This window comes from Anastrepha obliqua, chromosome 4 (assembly GCF_027943255.1).
Source record: "Anastrepha obliqua isolate idAnaObli1 chromosome 4, idAnaObli1_1.0, whole genome shotgun sequence".
Classification (NCBI taxonomy): domain Eukaryota; kingdom Metazoa; phylum Arthropoda; class Insecta; order Diptera; family Tephritidae; genus Anastrepha; species Anastrepha obliqua.
Genome location: NC_072895.1, coordinates 80,000,001 through 80,020,897, shown reverse-complemented (window position 1 = coordinate 80,020,897; position 20,897 = coordinate 80,000,001). Strand labels below are relative to the sequence as shown.

The 20,897-nt window shown below is 36.9% G+C and overlaps 1 protein-coding gene across 2 annotated transcripts in view; it reads right to left on the bottom strand.

The window, feature by feature from the left end:
• Positions 1-763: 763 nt before the first annotated feature.
• The window catches only part of LOC129243658 (protein germ cell-less), a 32,732-nt gene continuing 12,598 nt past the window's right edge, over positions 764-20,897 (bottom strand). Inside the window, exons 1-7 of one of the 2 annotated variants that reach the window (XM_054880847.1) lie at positions 7,769-8,000; positions 7,475-7,707; positions 7,191-7,411; positions 6,961-7,112; positions 6,305-6,900; positions 2,293-2,511; positions 764-2,229 (exon numbers count right to left, since the gene is read on the bottom strand). In XM_054880847.1, coding sequence (XP_054736822.1) covers positions 1,710-2,229; positions 2,293-2,511; positions 6,305-6,900; positions 6,961-7,112; positions 7,191-7,411; positions 7,475-7,629 — 1,863 coding nt within the window. In that variant the 5' untranslated portion in view covers positions 7,630-7,707; positions 7,769-8,000 and the 3' untranslated portion in view covers positions 764-1,709. Of the gene's footprint in view, positions 2,230-2,292; positions 2,512-6,304; positions 6,901-6,960; positions 7,113-7,190; positions 7,412-7,474; positions 7,708-7,768; positions 8,001-20,897 lie in introns of those variants that run through there. The other variant, XM_054880846.1, reaches the window with a different exon arrangement.

Sequence of the window (20,897 nt, the reverse complement as noted above, 5' to 3'; positions counted from 1 at the left end):
GTCATGCTATCTTTCAACTAACAAGCTTGTGCACCGAAAATTTTGTTGGTATTAACAGAAACCAGGGTGAAAATAATTCAGGTGTGGCCAAGACCGTTAACCGGCTTTCAACGATTTTGACGGAATCAGCCGATTGCTGACGCAGGTTGGCAAAAACTGAGGTTGTGTTGTTTATATACGAAAAATGACCGTTTGGATGAGTGTAAGAATACGCGTGAAATAAGCGGAGAGAATTCTGATCCGAGTCCTCGTTGACGTGGCAGCCGATGTTAATCTCACAATTCATCCTTGAGCAGAAACCTGTCCAAACCATCAACAAACCTTCTCCTTCGATTTACTCCAACCCAGAATAAATAAAAGCGATTTTTTTCGCGTACAAATCTGGTAATTATTCTTGTTTGACCAGTTCGTTTGATTTAACTACAGGCCTTTTCTATACGCCACTTCTCTGCTCGGCTCACTATGTAGACGAAAAATTTGCATGTGAAAGCAACAAAAGAGTTATCGAACAAAATTCGCTATTCATAAATTCACTATTTTACAAACAAATGTAATTTTAGGCAGCTCTCTTCCAGCGCTGCCAAGATATGTCTATTTATACACCGCCACTTTGCTAACGCTTGACCATGTGGAATTTTTGTCAGAATCCAAACTTTAAACCGATTACTACAGAACCCCCATATTAGGCCTTACACAGTTTTCAAAGCTCAAATGTGACTGTTTTTATTTGAATTTCGCAACGACAGATATAAAAATACGTGTATAAAACTAATAGTAGCTGCATTTATTGATTAAAACATAAAACAAGATAGAGATTAACAACAAAAAAAATTACTGTTTTCACTGGAACTAACACGAAAGTTTGGTATATACAAAGCGGAGTTTATTCTCCAATTTATAGCGCGCATCTCAACGTTGTTCCACAAATGCAGGGATCTATGCTTTTTTGCCGCATCCGAACGACATGTTTTCTGTGATTATTTTTATGAGAAATTTTTTCACAATTTAAGCGTACCTTAATTAAATATCCGAGACTCGTATGTGACTATGCGATATCAAATTTGGACACCCCGTTTTATGAACTTATATAAAAAACACGAATTCCATTTCTTTTCGACGAAAGTTTTTTTACATTATTTGTGCGAAACGTAAGTACACATATATGCATGTACGTACATAGTACAATAGAAAACGAGTTAGTACATATTACATATTAATAAGTTTATATAGATATATATAAATTTTCTTCAATTCAAGATATAAATATATTTACAGTAAAAATGTATGTATATATCTAAAGTACGCGTTTGCCACCGAAAAATCGCCTATTCAAGTTGGTGGCTTAACTATTAATTTAACTTCATTAATTTACTTGGACACACATCCTTATTCGAATTCAAATGCCTAAGGAAAGTATAAAAATGTTCAAACTCGGTTGCGTTTGTAAAACAACGCAAGTTCCGTGTAAAAATTCATATTTTTTTAATTTCTTGTGCAAAGTGTTGATTTTAGTGCATAGTTTATAAGCCTACAATACGAATATAAGTATTATGAATTATGTATGGCAGATCCATGATAAATTGGTGCAAAAAAATTATTTTCAAACGAAAGCAAAACATGAACACGAACTTATTAACAGAATAATCACAAAATTCATGGAACGTATCCATAACTTATATGGCTAAGAGTTCTTAAATTTTCGTAAAGCTCTATACAAAGTCCGATGCCGATGACGACGCAGCCGATGCGACCGAAAACGCTGAACTAACCGATGAAGCCGTCGAGACTGTCGATGTTGTGGAGGCAGCTCGATGTGTTGGTTGCAATACCAGCATAGGTAGTGCATTTGGCGGCGAAGGAGGTACAACACATACCGCCGAATCATCTGCAGATGCCATCATCATTCGTTCGGACGATGGGGTTGCATTTGTTGGTGTGCTCGGCCTTTGCAAAGATTCTTCGTCACCGGCAGGGTTACAGTTGGCACCGATTTCTGATATAGGAGCTGCCGCATTGGCCATTTCTTCGTTGGTGAGTATATTTTGCTTAAATTGTTGGGACGTGGGTGACACCACCAGGAGATTTACCGATATGAGCAGCGGGTGCACCAATTTTGTATCCATTAGCATTATGGTTACCTCCTGATTCTTTTCCAAACTAAGCGAGGTAATGTCGGTTTTTTGTGTAAACGTAGGCTGTCGCTGTGAATTGATTGATGTTACGGAAGTACTGTAAGAAATTCATTCGGCATATAATTTTAAATTTTTACTGAAAACTAATTATTGACAATACCGTATCATAAATTGCCGTTTGGTTTGAAGGCTGAGCAAGCGTTCATGCTCGTTGCGATGGTGGCGCCGTATGCTCAGCAGGCGTGAATCAGCGACCAACACGAGATCCAAGCCGAAATTAAAGCCTGTCCAACGCCATTTCTGATAGCCGGGCTCCAGCAGTATGCGACCGCAACGCATACAATTCTTATAGAAGACATCTGGATCAAGATCTTGGGGCCTGCAAAGATACAAGAATTATGGTATCTCACACTAGTATGCTAACTAAACAAGAAATGATTTCTATAGAATATTAGTAATAAATAAGTATTAATACACCAGCCTTTAAAAATAATATTTAATAAAATAAATAAATAATTGGCGCGTACACCTCTGTTAGGTGTTTGGCCGAGCTCCTCCTCCTATTTGTGGTCTTGATGATGTTGTTCCACAAATGGGGGACCTACAGTTTCAAGCCGATTCCGAACGGCAGATATTTTTATGAGAAGCTTTTTCATGGCAGAAATACATTCGGAGGTTTGTCATTGCCTACCGAGGGGCGACCGCTATTAGAAAAATGTTTCTATTAATTTTGCTTTCACCGAGATTCGAACCAACGACATCTCTGTGAATCCCGAAAGGTAATCACGCACCAACCCATTCGGCTACGGCGGCCGCCTAAATAATATTTACTGTCACAAAATGATGTTAATATTTGTTTGTTTGTTTTTTTTTCGCTAAGAATTAGTATCAAAAATTATTCATCTCCAAGCAGAAATTGTTTCTTTATTTCTTTAATGTTCTCTGTTTAATAAAGGGTTGCCCATCGGCTAGTTTCATTTTTACAATGGCAGCTATTACGAGCTCAAAAAAGTAGCAGAAGCTATGTATCACACGAAACACTGCGAAATACTGAAAACTGGCTTCCAAACTGAATGTAAGCCATTTTTGTGAAACACGACTCAATATGGTAATAACAGAATAGGAAGAGGATGTAGCTGAAAGGTGGTGGTATCTGGCCTTTTAAACTTCAAGCGGGCTTTTCAGCTTATGGAGATGAATTGCTGTACGTTATGCATGCATTAATATGAGAAAAAGCTTCCGAATGTATCCGAAGTTATTTAAGGGGTTATACGCAGTTAAGACTTTCAAAACAATCGATTTTTTTTATTGCATTTTTGTAATGTAAATATATTCAAAAGTATACGCACGAAATTTGAAGTAGATCTAAGCAATACTTTCGGAGTTATACCTAAATATGTAGAGATGCCTCGGCACGTTTTAAGGTAGGTATTGAAACTTTAAACGTGTTTTTTTCAAAACGGCATTTTTCAAGTCGGTGTACACGATATCTCGAAAACGGCTTGTTTGATCGGTCAACCGTTTTAACTCAATCTTTAAAGATACATTTTCTAGTAATTAATCGTTCCTTTTGTAAATCTGATACTTATTTTCCATTTTATAATCAATTTACGGCCAAATTTTAACGTTAAAATCGAAATCATTTCTTTTAAAAGCTGCCATTTTGTGAAAATTCACTATTTTGATTAGCCGAACGATTAATTACTAGATAATCTAATATATTAACAAAATTTGTTTGATTTTTTGATTTCAGATAATCCAATCCTGAGTTACGATGTACACCGTAAATCGTCTTTTTTTAAAGGAGGTTCCAGAAATCGCCTGCAGCGCGCTCTATAATCAACATTTTTATAAATAAAAAATTTTGTTACGTTCTTGAAGGATGCTTTTATAACCGCCAAAAATTTTCAAATTAAAATATTCTGAAGTTTCTTCAGGATAAATCCTTGACAACCCGTCTTTTATTTGCTTCATAACTGCGTATAACCCCTTAAGTGACGAAAAGCAGTAACAGAATAGGTTGGTGCGTCACTGCTATTGGGAAGAACACAGGTTCGGAACCCCGGGAACGAGATATCAAATAATAGAAAGTGTTTTTCTAATAGCGGTTGCTCCTCGCCAGGCAATACAAACCTGTTTTGTATTTTTGCATTAAAAAGTTGCTCATAAAAAAAACATAAAAAACAACGTTCGGTGGCGGCATAAAACTGTAGGTCCCACCATTTGTCGAAAAAGGAGGAGGAGCTCGGCCAAACACATAAAAACGCATAAAACAAAACCAATACAACAGGCGCCCTGTCTTAAGAACGTAAAAAGATAAATTTAATATCTCGCAAAACTTGTATATTGAAGTTACATATTGTCGCTTACTTTTGGTTGAAAGTTGCCTTATGATAGTTACCATATGGAATTTATTTTCGAGTTTGTTGAAGTATGAAATAAAATCAATATTTACAAAGAATGAGCATTGGAGTTGGTAATTTGTCTGAGCACTTTGATTGAAATACGAATATGCTAACTCGAGAGCTCAAGCGTCCCATTTAAAGAGGTAAGAAACAATAGCGAACGCTACAATACAATAATATTTCCTCCAAAGTAGCAATTAAATGTAGGGCCTGGGTCCCTGGACATGGAGATATACCTGGAAATTGCATCACGGACGAGCTGGCGAGGGTAACTGCTCATATATCAGTCAGTTCTGCTCATTCTATTCTGCTATTTGGGCATCCGTTTATCCTCAAACAAGTTCTGGATCATCGCGCAAGTGAACAGTAGATGAACTATGGAACCCACATTGGGCGAACATTTCTATAAATTTGTTTGATCAGAACTTCTTTAAACCTTAACTTTTTGTAAAATTTCTAGAATACTGGTATCAAAGCCCACATTTTCTATTGGCTTTAAATGACATAAAAATGGCTTTAAAATAAACTTATATATCTGCTCATCCATCGAGTGTGGCTGGTGAGTAAATGTTCAGGCCTGCAGGTCTGCTCTATACCGATAGACGAATCCGCTTGCAAGGAGAAATGATTTTTAAATAATTACTTTTTTACATATCATTTTCCTTATGCCACAAGCAGTATGTGCAAAGTTTAAATATTCTATGTTGCACCAAAACCCAGAATAGCATGAGTCCAAGGAAACCCCAAATCATTATTCCTTTTTTTTCTGAAACCAAACCTCCAATACCGAGACCAATAAACTTTCAAACTTGATTTCCCTACAGTTTATACAATCATTTTCCTTGCATGAGGGGAATGAAAATGCTGTAGAATAGTTCGAAATAGCGCTAACATTATTGTCCTGGCCATTGTGACATTGAGGGTAACTGTAGGGCTGATGAACTAGCGATACTCGGAACCAAGTTGACTGATGAGCATGCAGACAATGACACAGACATACCCTTACAGACTTGTAAGCTACCTATTTTTGAGGAAATTGTAAGAGCAGCGGACGAAAGATGGCGTAGTGAAACCACCTGCAGAATCGCCCGACAATTGTGGCCGTCTCTCAATGCTAAACGCGCAGAATCTCTGCTAAAATAAACATAGTCTTAGCACACTAATTTACGCCATAACGGGGCACTGCCTAATAGGCAGACACGTCCAGAGCATACATGATTTCTGCAGAAGTTGTCTAGATGAGGAAGAGCCGATCTCGCACTTCCTGAGCCATTGTTCTCCTCTATCCAGATGTGGATTTACCATTTTAGGTAGGCAATTTTTTAATGAATTGGAAAATTTCAGGGATCTAATTTTAACAAAGTACACACTAGTTTTAGGAGAAATAAGAACAAGTTCCTCACGCGGTATCACAATGGGCTATATGCCCGACCGAGTGCCGTAGTAGACAACAGCTTCAACCTAGCTAATAGAAGTATTGTACTTCAAGACAAATCTAATGTTATCTGTTCGCAGAAGCCGAAATGATTTTCTTACCAAACTTATAATTTCACATATGAAAACAGTTACGTAATTGGGCTGGAAATATTCACATATTAATATTTTTTTGTTTTACATATTTTTGAAAATGCAAGCAATAATACATTTTATTACAGCCTCAATACATATGCAGTTACACGTAGGAGTATTTAATATTGACGTATCAACTTACAAAATTTGTAACTCTCATATCAAACTCATTTAAAAGCATCCATTTAATCTACTTACCCTTCCTCTGGCAAGTGGTCGACTCTCAAAATTGAGTGCCAGTGACTCAGTACATGGCTGTGCAGCCATTCCTTTGGAATGATATTATCATTAAGTACGATTTTCAAATCCGTGTGATGATTGGTTAAGTACTGTGTGCGTAGCGCTTGAAATGGAGGAACAAACGGTTGACCTTCAGGTGTCGCCAGGAATGGACGCTTTTCTCTGCGATTCGCAAAATACGCTTGAATGAGTTCTCCAAGAGTTGGACTGTCGCCACTATTATTGCTGCTATTAGCAATGCTACTGTTGCTTCTATCTCTATCACTGTCAGCAGTTGATGGCATTATATTAGAACTATTTTCAGGATCATATTGAGGATGCAAACGTAGATACATCCATGAACGCAGTAGTGTGTATAAGGAAAACTCGGTCTGCATTACATACAAATCTGGGCTGGCTATTAACTTTGTCATTAGTTCAACACTTATCTGTCGTAATAATTGATCGTCTTTCGGGTAAATGCATAGCAAATTGGTTTCCAGCCATACCATTGCAGCCTTCTTCACATTTACACTTCCATACAGACAAGCCGCTTCGTAGTAACTAATGGCAGTCTGAAACCAAATAGTGCAATTAGTTTGGACAAGAATTGTTATAAAATTCACTGCACTTACTTCAGTATTAATAGTTTCAATCATCACTTCCGCGCATTTATCAATTATGCCATCTAAATGGAAAAGTGTTGCGGTGGCCAATACCGAAATCACAGCCTTCGGATCGATTTCTATCTCATCAGAGTACATGGAACCAAAAACAGCGTCCAATGCTACAAATTGACATCATGCAATTGCCATTATATAAACAAATTTTTAAATTTTTTATTTATTTATTTATTTTTGCTTGCCTTCCAACGTAATGCGGTCATCTAATATTTTGATATGCACAAAGTCCTGACATGACTCCTTCCACGAACCGTTAAACATACTATAGAAATATGGACTCTGGCAGAGATACACCTTGTGTAGATTCCATACCTTACCCAGAGCCATTACAGCGATATCGGAATTTTTTTGCTCCTTAAAAAGGGCTTGGTAAATGTATTGTGTGGTGGTGAGTAGTTTTTTCCTGTACAAATTAAGTGGTTAATATTTAGAAATACGCGTATATCAAAAATTGTGCAATACTTACTTCTTTGGCGATTGTGTTTCGCTATGTTTAAGCTCGTCGGAAGAACAACGTGAATCTATGGATCGCTTTCGCTTGCGTCGTCTAGCCAATATGTTCGCCACACTGTCACTGCAGTGCTGTAGCGGTTCCGCTAGTTTCACCATAAGCTGACCCATATCGAGGGCTTGTCAGTCGAAAAAACTCAAACGGGCAATGTGTTGGAAGCCAACCGCTTTCGCTTCAGTTCACTGCCCCTAAGGAAACAGAATAGAAAAATCGTTAGTTAATATGAAATATTTCTCACAGATTACCTACTTTTGGTATCTGCGTTATTTATTTTGTGTATTTTCTGTTTTCGATAAAGGAGCTAACGTGCACGCCGAATAATCTTATCAACCTACATCATTATGCAAATATGTAAGACTTAAAATTTGTTTTTGATAACACAAACACTGGCAATTTTTGCAAATATTGAGAGAGCAAAGTGACGGTTGAATAGTTGATTGGCGGAGAGGCAATCATTTTATACTGGAGGAATTTTAAGCAACAAAAATTATCCATCACGGGAACATATGACTGAACCTTTTGTAAATAAGCAAATAAATTTTCTGAAGAATCTGGTATTTTGTGCACTTCTGCTCTCGTGCCGGCTTAAAATTTGCAGTTTGTAGTCAAAACGACAAAACAGTAAACAAAAAACGTTAGTATGATATATGTATAAAACACCTTTACAGTAATTTATATTAACACCCCAAAAATGTGTCAACGAACTCAGCTGATACGTTTTCTTCTATGGGATTTTGCAGGTGATAGCAAAATTTGTGTTCGTTAACTTTTTGTTTTTTTCTGCTTTTGGGAGACTTTTCGCTCACGCTCTTAATTTGGATTGATGGCTAGAGATGGCAAATTTTATTACCGAACACAACTAAAATATGATAATTTAATTTATTTGAATAATAATATCACTCTGAATGTATGTATATACTGGTGTTCTGTCAATCATCTGATATATGTATGAGAAAATAAATAAAGAAGCATAATCAAAAATTTATGCTCAAGAAAAACTTAAGTACAAAAAAAGAATTAAATAGAGCATAGAATGCCTCCATTTTACGAAGACTTTATATGCAGCTGCAATAAGCCACATGAAGAAAGGCAAGGCTCCAGAAAAGGGCAACTTAACTATTAAAAAAATATATAAATTGTCAGTGAGTCTTTTTATGAATTTTGCAGAAACTAATAAAGAGTGTATGGAATAGCAAAGCGATACCGGATAACTGGTACATGGTAGTGAGCATTCCGACCGTTAACAAAGGTGACAAACAAATTGTGCCAATTATAGGGTGTTCTCCTTGCAAATGTGACGCACAAAATATTAGCTGCAATTTAAACAAATCCGTCTTCCACAGCTTGGTGTTGGATTTACATGCATTGTAATATTGAATAGTGGCAATGTTTATTTACGTGACTTTTTCTTTTGTGCTACTGCATTATTATTGGAATCTGGCAACAATGTTTTACAGCTTGTCAATATCGAGACAATTTGACTACCTGCCAGCGTATAAAATTATTGTACAGATCTATACGTAAAATCACTATGAGGTGGTCGACAAAAATCACCACAGCTGAGATCACCTGATTCCAAAAGGTTACTTACTCTAACATGGTTGCATATAAATTTTTTAAATTTCATAGAAAATCGCATCAAAATGTCGTACAAATCTAGATATCTCTCAATAAAAAAGCATTATTCTAGCTAAGAAATATATTAAAAATATTGTTGTAAATTTTCAAAGTCCAAGATATTATATTTGCGATATTCAATTATTTTTAATGTTATCATAAAAAATTCTAATTTGGCATAGCAGCCCCACCAATACGCTCAAGCAAAAAGATCAAGCACTCACACTATTACATACCTAGGTGCCTGTCAAAAAAAATAGGAACAAAAATTGCGGGAGTGAAACAAGGATATGTACTGTTATCGGCAATTTTTAATTGTATGCTGTGCAGTGCGGTAAACGAGCTCGAATTTAATTTTTAAAGACCAGTGCCGCACACAACGGGCCTGATGTTTACCTATGCAGAAGTTTTACCCTTGCCTGCAAAAATCTACGACGACTGGCAGAGTGCCTAAATATTGATTGGCCTAAGAATTAACCCACAAAAACGAAATGCATTACATTACCAAGGTCCGAAAGCAAGAGGCGACAAAAAACACTGAGTATGAACGGCCAAGGATGATAGATTACCAGGTTTGGCCATCCGAAGCAAAACTGCGAGAGTAACTTCGGCTACCACTGCAGCCCAATTAGTCGCTGTTCAGACGAGTGAAGGGTACTTTGAGTTTTTTGTATTCCTTCCCTGACAGTTGGTTAACGGTCTGGTGTTGGCCACGCGGTTGCAGTCTGTGCATCCTGTGAACGGGTAGAATTTCCAAGATATTGCTGCAATCGACTATCAGAGATAAACTACAGGCAGCAAGCAAGGCATAATATTGTATATGTATAATTGGCGCATACACCCTTTTTTGGGTGTTTGGCCGAGCTCCTCCTCCTATTTGTGGTCTTGATGATGTTGTTCCACAAATGGAGGGACCTACAGTTTCAAGCCGACTCCGAACGGCAGATATTTTTATGAGAAGCTTTTTCATGGCAGAAATACATTCGGAGGTTTGCCATTGCCTGCCGAGGGGCGACCGCTATTAGAAAAATGTTTTTCTTAATTTTAGTGTTTCACCGAGATTCGAACCGACGTTCTCTCTGTGAATTCCGAATGGTAGTCACGCACCAACCCATTCGGCTACGGAGACCGCCATAATAATAATTTATTTAAAATAATATTATTTTATTTAAAATATTCAAATCAAAGCTAATTTACAATAAATGTAAAACGACAATACAGTAAATGGTGAAACTAGTTTTTTGCTATGGCGCGGAGACAACGACATCCACGACAGTCGGTTCTACGTTACCGAAACGACCCAGATTTACATATATCCGGCCAAGGACTGTCCTCCAGCAGCATTCCCCCTATGTAAGTATGGGTAATGTTTATGCTGCTACAACAACAACAACAACAAATGGAGAAGCGTTCCCACAACAGTCCGTTCTAAGTAACCCGAACGACCCGGATTTATATCCGACCTAGGACCGCCGCTTCAGCAGCATTCCTCGTATATGCACGGGGAATGTTTATGCTGCTACAACAAATGGAGAAGGGGATCCGAGAAGACTAGCCAGAAAAATTAGAAAAAAATACGGAATGGAAAATTAAGGAAAATCCATAAAAGAAAAAGACGAGTGAAGATTGAACTGAAATGAGAAAATAAAAAGTTAATGCAAGGGTATGACGTAATGACATTTGTTAAGTCTCAGAAGATTAAAATAGCAAGACGCGTGAAATGTATGGAGACGAAGAGAGTGCAGAAAAGATTACTGAAGACTAAGGTGACAAGTGTTCAAAGCAAACGAAGTCCCAAACTACAGAATAACAGAGGGTGTCAGAAACTAAGAATGGGCACGTAAACGACAAAAATGGAAAAATCTCGTCTTGCGTACGATGAATTTTTTATTACAAATACTAGTATTGCCTAATGTTTCTGATTTCTTGACGGGATTAAAAATAATTACGTATCAAAAACCCAGTTGTTATAGTGATTTTATGAATTCCGTCAAAAATAATTGTTATCAAAGACGTGTAATATTGAGCAAAAATATGGATTCCTGTGAGAGGTACTGAAAAATATTACAAATGGATAAAAGTTTCAAAAATGTGCAAGACTTTAAAAATGGCGAACTTAAGTGAGGGAGGGCTGGTCAAACCAATGAAGATATATGGATGGCACAATATGGAAACAGATACCAGAAGTAAATATAAAAAAAACTATAACATAACTTTTTGTTTAACCTGTTAACCGGGGAATTAGCTATTGCTCAACTCGTTTCAGAATGGGGACTTTTTCTTCGCAGCGATAAGTAATATCACACCTCAAATAATAAAGGAATCTCGTTTTTAACTTATGGTTTTTATTTATTTTGATAAAATATTTTATAATTCAAATGTATTCAATATATATAACCACTTTAAGATTTAATCGATAAGAACAACGTAGAACGTAATGCATTCAATATATTACGATTAATTTCCATGACGAAAAATTTCGTCATGCCCATTGCAGAAGGCTTTTATGTATGACGAAATATTTCGTCATACCCAGATAACAAGTTAAGAAAATGTTGAAGTTCGCCCACTGTAAGTATGACGATGTTGGTTCACTGACGTCATAGGTTGCCGCAAGCCTTCTCTTCTATTAGCCTTGCAGGTTAGGCCTTTTCAAAATATTTTTGATGGCCTCATTTAACCTACCAAATTTTAATTATTGGCCTACATAAGCTGTGCGGCGTTTAAGTAGATAAGCATGCATGTGTAGGCAAGTAGATATGTTTGCATGTGTGTATGGATGTATGTGCTGCTGCATTACAATTTTGTAGGTGACACTCTATTTGATTTCATGGCCGTCATTTGCCCATGAAAAGGCTTAAGTCATCAAGTTAATTATGTACGAGTAAATTAAAAAAAGCACAAAGAATAAATAGCTGCATTAATAAAATTCGAGTATCTTTACTCCTTTGAAGTTGAGCATAAATCATGACTTTTGCTAAAGTCACAAACAATGTTGATGTTGGCTACTAAGTAGCATATTATTATTTATTCTTTGCACACTCAGTGTCCAGTGACATTTTTATGATATTCGCAACGATGATTCTAATACAAGATTATATACAAACATTTGTAAAATAACCTATTCGAAATGTTGCGGAAAGAAATTTGTTGATTTTGTATAATTTGTTTTTTTTATGTTTTGCTTTAATTTTTTGTATAAACTTTATTTAGTTTCATGATTTTTTTGGAATATTTCTTTACATTGAGCAAAAAAAGGAGAAGCTTACGGATCTTATAAACTATTTCAGAAGAGTACGAAATAGAGGGGTGCAGAGCCGTCAAAAGAACTTGAGGAAACTTCTTAATTTCAGAAAATCCAAAACCGACTGCCATAGGAATGGACACATTTTCATCTAATCAAATACGGTTAATACTTATAGATATCGCCATACATTTTTAAGTAGCATAGAGGAAGGGCGGATGGTTATTTCTACATCTCATTTTTTTATTTGGTTATCACTCTTGGAGCAAGTGAGCGATATGTATTTAAGATATTGAATTGGGTATAGTATTTTGTCGCATTTTCTTCACCTATTATGACAAGATGTCCACCTTCGTAGTAAATAGATTTGTGTTATAGTAAAGGCAATTTCAGAATTGTTTATTCAAACGCGTGAACATTTAGTTTTATACGTCAGCAAGATAAAAGAATTCGAATTTAAAATTAAAATTACAACATTATCAATTCATCACATAAACATGTTTTGTACCTTCTGTTCAAAAAGTACCCGGAATTTCTCAATCAAACCGACCTCGTCTTGAATATAATATTAAAATAACTTTTTCTAAGTTGGTTGGTGTTAATTTAGAGCCCATTCAGTCATATAAAATGACATCGAAAACAATCAACAATCATCGGAATGCTGCTTCTCAGGTGAGCCAAAATTCAAAAAACCACCATGAGGTAATTCCAAAACACACTTCATCTTGTAGACGACTATTTGAGTAAATATAATATAAAAAGCAATTCGTATTCCCGTGACATGGACCGAAAGTCTTTCGAGAAAATTGAGGCGATAAAAAGGAATTCACAGAAGCTGAATGCGATTCAAAAATCGCATTTAAAGAAAAAATGTTTTAATGGTTGAGAAACCCAATGGTTTCAATATAGCAGTCCTGTGGTTGTTGTTGTAGCAGTTAACTACCAGCAGTTCCAAGATCAAACACAACTGCAACTAGTAGATCGGACTCTATATGAACTGACATTAAACGATATTCATCATGGGGTTCTCACCACCTTCCTAAGCTCTCGACCCCGGAATACGTTAATCGAAGCCCAACCACCACATATTGCGGACAAAGAGCTTCAACTGTCTCGTAAGGCCCGCGTAACTTTTCCCTGGACCCAACCTGCGAAACAGCACACTTCCTGGACCTACCGTTTTTTGAATTAGACGATGACGCCCGGTGACCACACGCACTGGCAGGTCCCAGTGAACTGCTACAACAACAACAACGGCCCCGGTAGTCGAGTGAGTTGGTACGTGACTACCATTTGGAAGTGTACAGGGTCGAAACGCCAGGCACGAAACACCAAATGAGAAAAAAGTTGTTTCTAATGACGGTTACTCCTCGGCAAACATCCGAGTGTATTTCTGTCATAAAAAAGCTCCCCATAAATACCATCTGCCGTTCGGAGGTGGCGTAAAACTATTTATATATCTCTCCATTTGTGGGAAACATCAAGAAGCGCTCCACAAATAGGGGGAGAAGCTTCGTCAAACACCCACAGATGATGCCAACTATATATGAAATATTCTACAAAAATATTCCTCGTGAAATTCTACAATATACGACGAAATTATGTAGGTATTTTGCTCAAGTAAATATTTTAACCGTTTTTCTTCCACTATTTCAAAAATCGCTTAGGTACGTAATTTAACAAAAAAAAATTAATGAGAATGCGAAATGTTTGGAGGCTACACTATATGACCCTAGTACATTCGCTTCGCCCCGACACAGAATGACACTCAAACTGTCGCACGGTTTAATTAATCCGTTTCACTGGCAAATTTTGTTTACTTTTTAAACAGAAGGTATACACTCAATGATATTCAAACGATATGCTACAAAGCAACTTGTTATGCCGTAATATTGTTGTGGAAATTGTGTCAGGGTTATTGCACTATATTTGAAATTACAAGCTTAAAAATTGGACAAACGTGTTTCGTACGCGCGAGGAAAATGCGTAAAAATAAAATAACACTTCCGATTGCATGCATATGTATATAAATACATATTTATGCGCCATAGAAAGCGACCGTATGCATATGTATGTATATACACATGTATGTATGTATGTAGGTCCATATGTATATAGAATAACGATAAAACCAGGAAAAAATCAATGGACATCATTAGCAACCTAAGTGGACTGCCACAGTTTGGCGTTAAAATTAATAGAGCACTTATAAGGCATATATTTTTAATGGTACAATAGCCAGGCCCCCGTAGAATCTACGAGTAGAAATATTTCTACAAAAACAAAATTGAACCGCAAACTAAAATATGTACAGGCATGGATAGATTTATATATAATATATATAAGAAATCTTCCACCCTTTGAAAATGCCCTTAAGAAAACTATAAATAGCTTACATAAATAATAAAATAATGATGACGGAATGGGCACAAAATAAAATTATTCAACACATTAGAATCCACATTCAGTGATTCATTTGCGAATGACGTATTCGTGTAATTACGAATTCGTATTTACATAATTACCTGCCTTAATTCGTATTTACACAATTACCTGCATAAATCATTTATTCGCATCTGTGTTTACGTTTTTACGTGTCCAATCATATCTCTCACATTACAGGAGAGGGGAATTGTTGTACGCATGCATAAAGATGGAAAATCATACTCAGAAATCAGGAAAACCATCAGCATGAGGAAAGCAACAGTGCAAAAGGTAATACAAAGTTTCAAAAAGGACGAAAGTATCGAAAATAAGCAGAGATCAGGCCGCCCAAGGAAGTTTACTGTGAGCAATAAACGCCGTATCAAGAAAGCAATTGAAAAAAATCCTTTGGAAAGTGCTCCGATTACAGCTTCTGTATTGCAAGCATCTCTAAACATCATCGACTTAACGTTCCCACGACAGTCGGTTCTACGTAACCACAACGACCCGGATTTATATCGGGCCAAGGACTGTCACTTCAGCAGCATTCCTCGTACAGAGTTTAATTGAAAAGTATTGAGCCTTCCCGCGCGGAGCGTCTGCCAAGCGATCAACCGAATCGGCTGGTGGGGGAAAATGATCGTTGGACCTTCCCCTTCCACTAGAAACCGGTCCCAGTTCGCTGGCAACAGCGGTGCAGTCAACATCGCTCCGCACGTGAAATCTGTTTTAAAAGTGTGTTAGGATTTTGTAGTGGCGAAAATGCAGCGATCGTTGGAGCAACGTTACTCGATCAAATTTTGCGCAAAGCTAAACAAAACGAGTACCGCAACCATTGGGCTACTCAAGGAGGCTTACGGGGACCAATCTCTGTCCAGTGCCTAGGTTAAACGGTGGCACAAGTCGTTCAAGAAAGGCCGGGAGGACGTCGAAGACGAACAGCGATCTGGAAGGACTTCGACGACGCAAACAGACGAAGATGTGAACCGGGTTCCTGAATTTTTGAACATTGACCGTCTTGCTAGTCTACGTGAGATCAGTGACTCCGGACTTCTTCTTGTTCTCGCGCCTGAAAAGAAAGCTGAACGGGAGGCGCTTCGACTCCATCGAGGCGATCCAAAAAACTGTGACATCCGAATTGAATGCGATTCCGGCGGATGAGTTTAAAAAATGTTTCCTGCAGTGGAAGGACCCCTACCAGCGGTGTATTGACTATCAAGGGCCCTATTTTGCAGAATATGAGTTGTATTTATAAGCCCAAAGGTTTAATAAGACAGCTTAAAAAAATAAGGCTCATTACTTTTCAATCAAACCCTGTATATGCACGGGGGATGTTTATGCTGCTACAAAAACAACCATCGACTTAAAGTATGCAGGAAGCGAAATGAAGAATTAAGGGAACCGGTGGTTCAGAAATTTCAAAAAATCGATTCCGTTTTTACCTATTTCGAAAGTATATTAATTTAAGAATATACTGTGAAATTTTCATGCGGAAATTCCCAATATTATAGCTTCTACAGCCCATTAACTAGGTAGAGAGCGGTCCGCGTGCTCTTCATGGCTCAAACTTTAAACTAATTTATCTCGAAACGACTTTTTTCAGCACGGCGGGGATGAAAAAAAAAAATTCAATCGAATCACTTGAAATTTGCATATGTTGTTCACAACATGTATGACTATCGTCGGAACTAGAATCATAATTTTATTTAAATACTCGTAAGTTCCTATTTTTTACACTAAAAAACTAGCGAAAAAATACCCGATTTTAAGAACTTCTTTTCAAGGGCGCGCCATTTTATCAATTTTTATTTTTTTCGATTTGTTCTAGTAAATATTGTATGTAGTGAATGTAATAATAAACACAAAAAGTTGAAATATCGTTTTTTAGTTATTAATGGCAAAAAATATCATGAAAATAGGTGAATTTTTGTGCTCTAGACCACCGGGTCCCTAATAATGGAGGTGAACGTTTTTATTGATGAAATATTGACAAAAGAAGTATATTTAAAAATCCTTCAAGAAAACTTGTTACAACATCGCTGAAAAATTCGATTGTCTGATGGATTTTATTTCCAGCAGGACGACGATCCCAAACACGCCGCGCACATAGTGAAAATGTTTCTAGTACATAAAGTCCTCATTTGTTATCAAAGCCTCCACAGAGTCCAGATATGAACCCTATTGAGCATTTGCAAAAACGATTAAGGAAACACCACGTAACTCGCAAAAATCAACTTAAAAGCTTGCTCCAAGTTGAATAGAAAATATAAATTTGGATTATGCCAAAAACTTGATTCACTCAATGCATCACCGACTAAAAAAGGTTATTCGATTACGAGGATATCCTACTAGATATTAAATGTAATTTTTCTCAAATTGTTATTAATCTTTTTCATACATAAATATTTTATTGAATAAATAATAAATACAAGAGTATCAACACTTTTGCTGTGCGAGATTTTCTATGGTATTTTTTTCATATACCTATTTCTCACGGGAACAATTGGATTTATTTAATTTTTAATAAAATATTAAAATACTCAAAAACTGTCGTGATATTTTTTATAAAATATCTTCGAAGTGGTAGCGTATCAAGACTTCTGTTGTACGCTGTATACACTATATCGAGGCTCTTCCCTTGGTATTTCCAAAACTAAGTGGCATGAAAATCAAAATACCAAAAGAAGAGGTCTGTGCCATTGAATACTATACAAGGTCTATAGAATTCAAACCAATTCGAGCGAAGGGTTTCAGCTGGAATGAGGCACACTAATCTATCTCTACCTTTGTCTCTCTTTTCAACCTATTCTTTATTTCTATATCTTTATCTTCCTTTGATTAGTAAGCAGAAGTAAATCCACAAATAAATTCTAGGTCCCAAATAAATAACTGAGCCCATTTCGGTTTTTTCACTGGCTTGCTTTCGTTTTTGTTTTGCCGCAATGCTGCTTATTACCTTGGATTTTCATTCTTCAAGTTGAAGCCAACAATTTTTATAATTACAGATTGTTAAACATAATTGTTTTGGTACATGTTTTCACGCTGTAAAATGTCAGATCCTCAATGGACTATCGGAAAATTCGCTTTAAAAATTAAAATTATTTCGTTTCCGCAGCGATGTCTGCAAGTTTTTGAAACCAAAAAAATACACAATACCGATATTGTTCGCATTACAGTCGGTTCTAAGTTACGTAAACAACCCGCATTTATATCCGGCCAAAGACCGTCACTCCAGCAGCATTCCCCCCCATACATGATACAACCACAACAACAACAATACTGATATCGCTACGAACGTGTAATCCATAAATCGCCACAGACTAATCTTTATTCTGGCCTTTAGATTTATATACTGAAACCAGCAGAAACGTTATCAGAATTTTAATTAGAGGGAACAATCATATCTACAATTTCAATAGTTAAAACAAACAGTGATTTGAAGTGCTCTCATAAACATGCTTATGTGATTTTTAAATGCAAATAAATACTATGTAAAATATACGCCATAGTTTAATAATATGTACATATGTACCAGCCAGTTTGATGTGCGCCCATTTGAAGTTTCCTTATTTTCATTTGGGAAAGTATTATTTGAAAAAGAAGGCAGAATGAAGGAAACATTTACTGTTTAACTATCAAGTCCGAGTACTGAAAAATAATGCATTGCTGCCTGGCACACTTTGCATCATTACACTATGATATATACACCCCCTTTTGGGTGTTTGGCCGAGCTCCTCCTCCTATTTGTGGTGTGCGTCTTGATGTTGTTCCACAAATGGAGGGACCTACAGTTCCAAGCCGATTCCGATTCATGTCAGAGATACACTCGAAGGTTTGCCATTGCCTGCCGAGGGGCGACCGCTATTAGAAAAAGCTGTTAGTCACGCACCAACTCATTCGGCTACAGCCACTAGAGAGAGTTTCACTGGTCTCCTATGCTGACGATTGTTCGATAAAGACAAGTCATAGGTTCCAAAGTAAACGTTTTTTATCTTCAGCTTTCCACACTAAGTCCACGGCACCCTTTTTAACACTTCCGTTAAGGTGATACATCAATACCGACAGTTATCTACATATATATTATCATATTAATGCGGGGAACAAAATTTTGTCGTACCTTTTTTTAATATTTATAGTCAGAGAAAAAAGTTGAAACATATACCCATGGATAGCATATGTGGAGACGGTTTGCACAATGTATTAAAATAGATACATAAGTGAATAGGTGCAGGTAAAATTAATCACACTATTTTACCTGTACAGTAGGTTCTGTTTTTATGCGGTAGATACGTTCCGCAAGCAACAGCATAAAAAAGCTACCAGTTCTATAGTAAAACTATAGATACGTTTCAAAAGTGCTAAAACCGCATAAATCTGAAATAATGTAATAAAATCGCATGAAAAAGGGCACTAGTCCCATATTATAACTATAGATACGTCCCATAGACCGCATGAATCTGAAATAATTAAATAAAATCGCATAAACAAAATATTGTATTTTTGAAAATTATATCTTTATTTAAGAAACGTCAGAATCGAAAAATAAATTTAAGTCAGAAATAAAATCAGACAATACCCACATGTTGCGCGTTCGTTTAGGATTTGGCGTAAAATCACTTTCGTCACTTGAGGAAATGTACACGTCTGATGTGGATGGTGATGCAGGCGGTTGCATACTTGTAGGGTTAGCATTTTTGATATAATCTGTGATGAGTTTTTGCTTAGCTGGCTTAGAATCTTTTTTATATGTACAATTCCCGATAGGTCGACATGCATTTTGTAATTTAAAAAAAAACTGCACTATTTCAAAACCGCATAAAAACAGAACCTACTGTATTATGATATAATATATCATGCTATAATATGTATCATGATATAAAAGTTGATGAAACCACTGGAAACTTATATATTGTGAATCAATACTATTATAAATTTGATTCAGAAATTATGATGGTCATGGATTGATTAATGATTGTTTTTTATTATGCTTTTTCAAACAAAATTAATTTTTTACCGTCGAAACGGCACGCTTCCTGGATCTACTGTTTGATGAACAGTGAACGCTACAAAAGCAGCCTATCCTCCTTATTTTTCAATTTTAGGTGTTATTTTCTGATCCAACGACACAACACTACATTTTGTTGGGTTCCCGACCACTGTGGAGCGGAGGGAAATGAAAAAGCGGATGAGCGAATGTGCAAGGAAAGGCTATGAGCTTGACTTTCGGCGAGTGCTAAAGGACTTAAGCATTCCTGTAAACGAATTATACACTGCGATTGATCTGAGCGTAATCGCGGAAACCAATAGAAGGTGGTCCCTGACTAATAACTGCAGTGTCTCCAAAGCGTTCTATCCAAAACTGAATCTTAAAAGGACAAAATATCTGCTTGGATTCAACAGATCAACTATCAGCGTCCTCACAGGTGTTATAACGGATCACTGCACAATTGGCACCCTAGGCAGTAAAATGGGAGTACGTCACAATTATTTAGTTCTGCAGAAATTGTGGCGATGAAAAAAAATTTAGTCGGAATGCCCTTCACTTCAAAGAAGCTGTGCCAAATATCTTGGCCATTATTTCTTTGAAGACTTGGAAAATTTGCAAAATGTCTCACTGGAGAGACTAGTTCACTTCTTAAAAAGATCTAAGCGGTTTAAGCAATTTAGTTAGGAGAAAGGAAATATCGTAATGGGCCCGGGCCTGGGCAACCTAACCTATCCTGCGCTTATGGCCTTAGGTAGCGCTCCAACCACATCAGGGGTAGTCAAGTCCTGTAAATCCAGGCTGAACTATGTCGGTAGACATAATATAACATAGGTCCCGGGACACATGGGTATCCCGGGTAACGACACCTCTAACTCCTTAGCTAAGATGGGCTCTAAGGCCAACTTCTTTGGCTCAGAGCCCGTTTTGCCACTCCCTTCTGCGGCCATCACAGCCACGGTTAGCAAATGGGTAACTCTTACCCACAAGCGAGCTTGGCAGGCTGAGAGAGGCTGCAGATGGACTACACTGATGTTACCTGTCATGTCCGATCGACTGTCGCAAACCCTTCTGTCATTAAACAGAGGGGAGTACAGACGGCTGGTTGA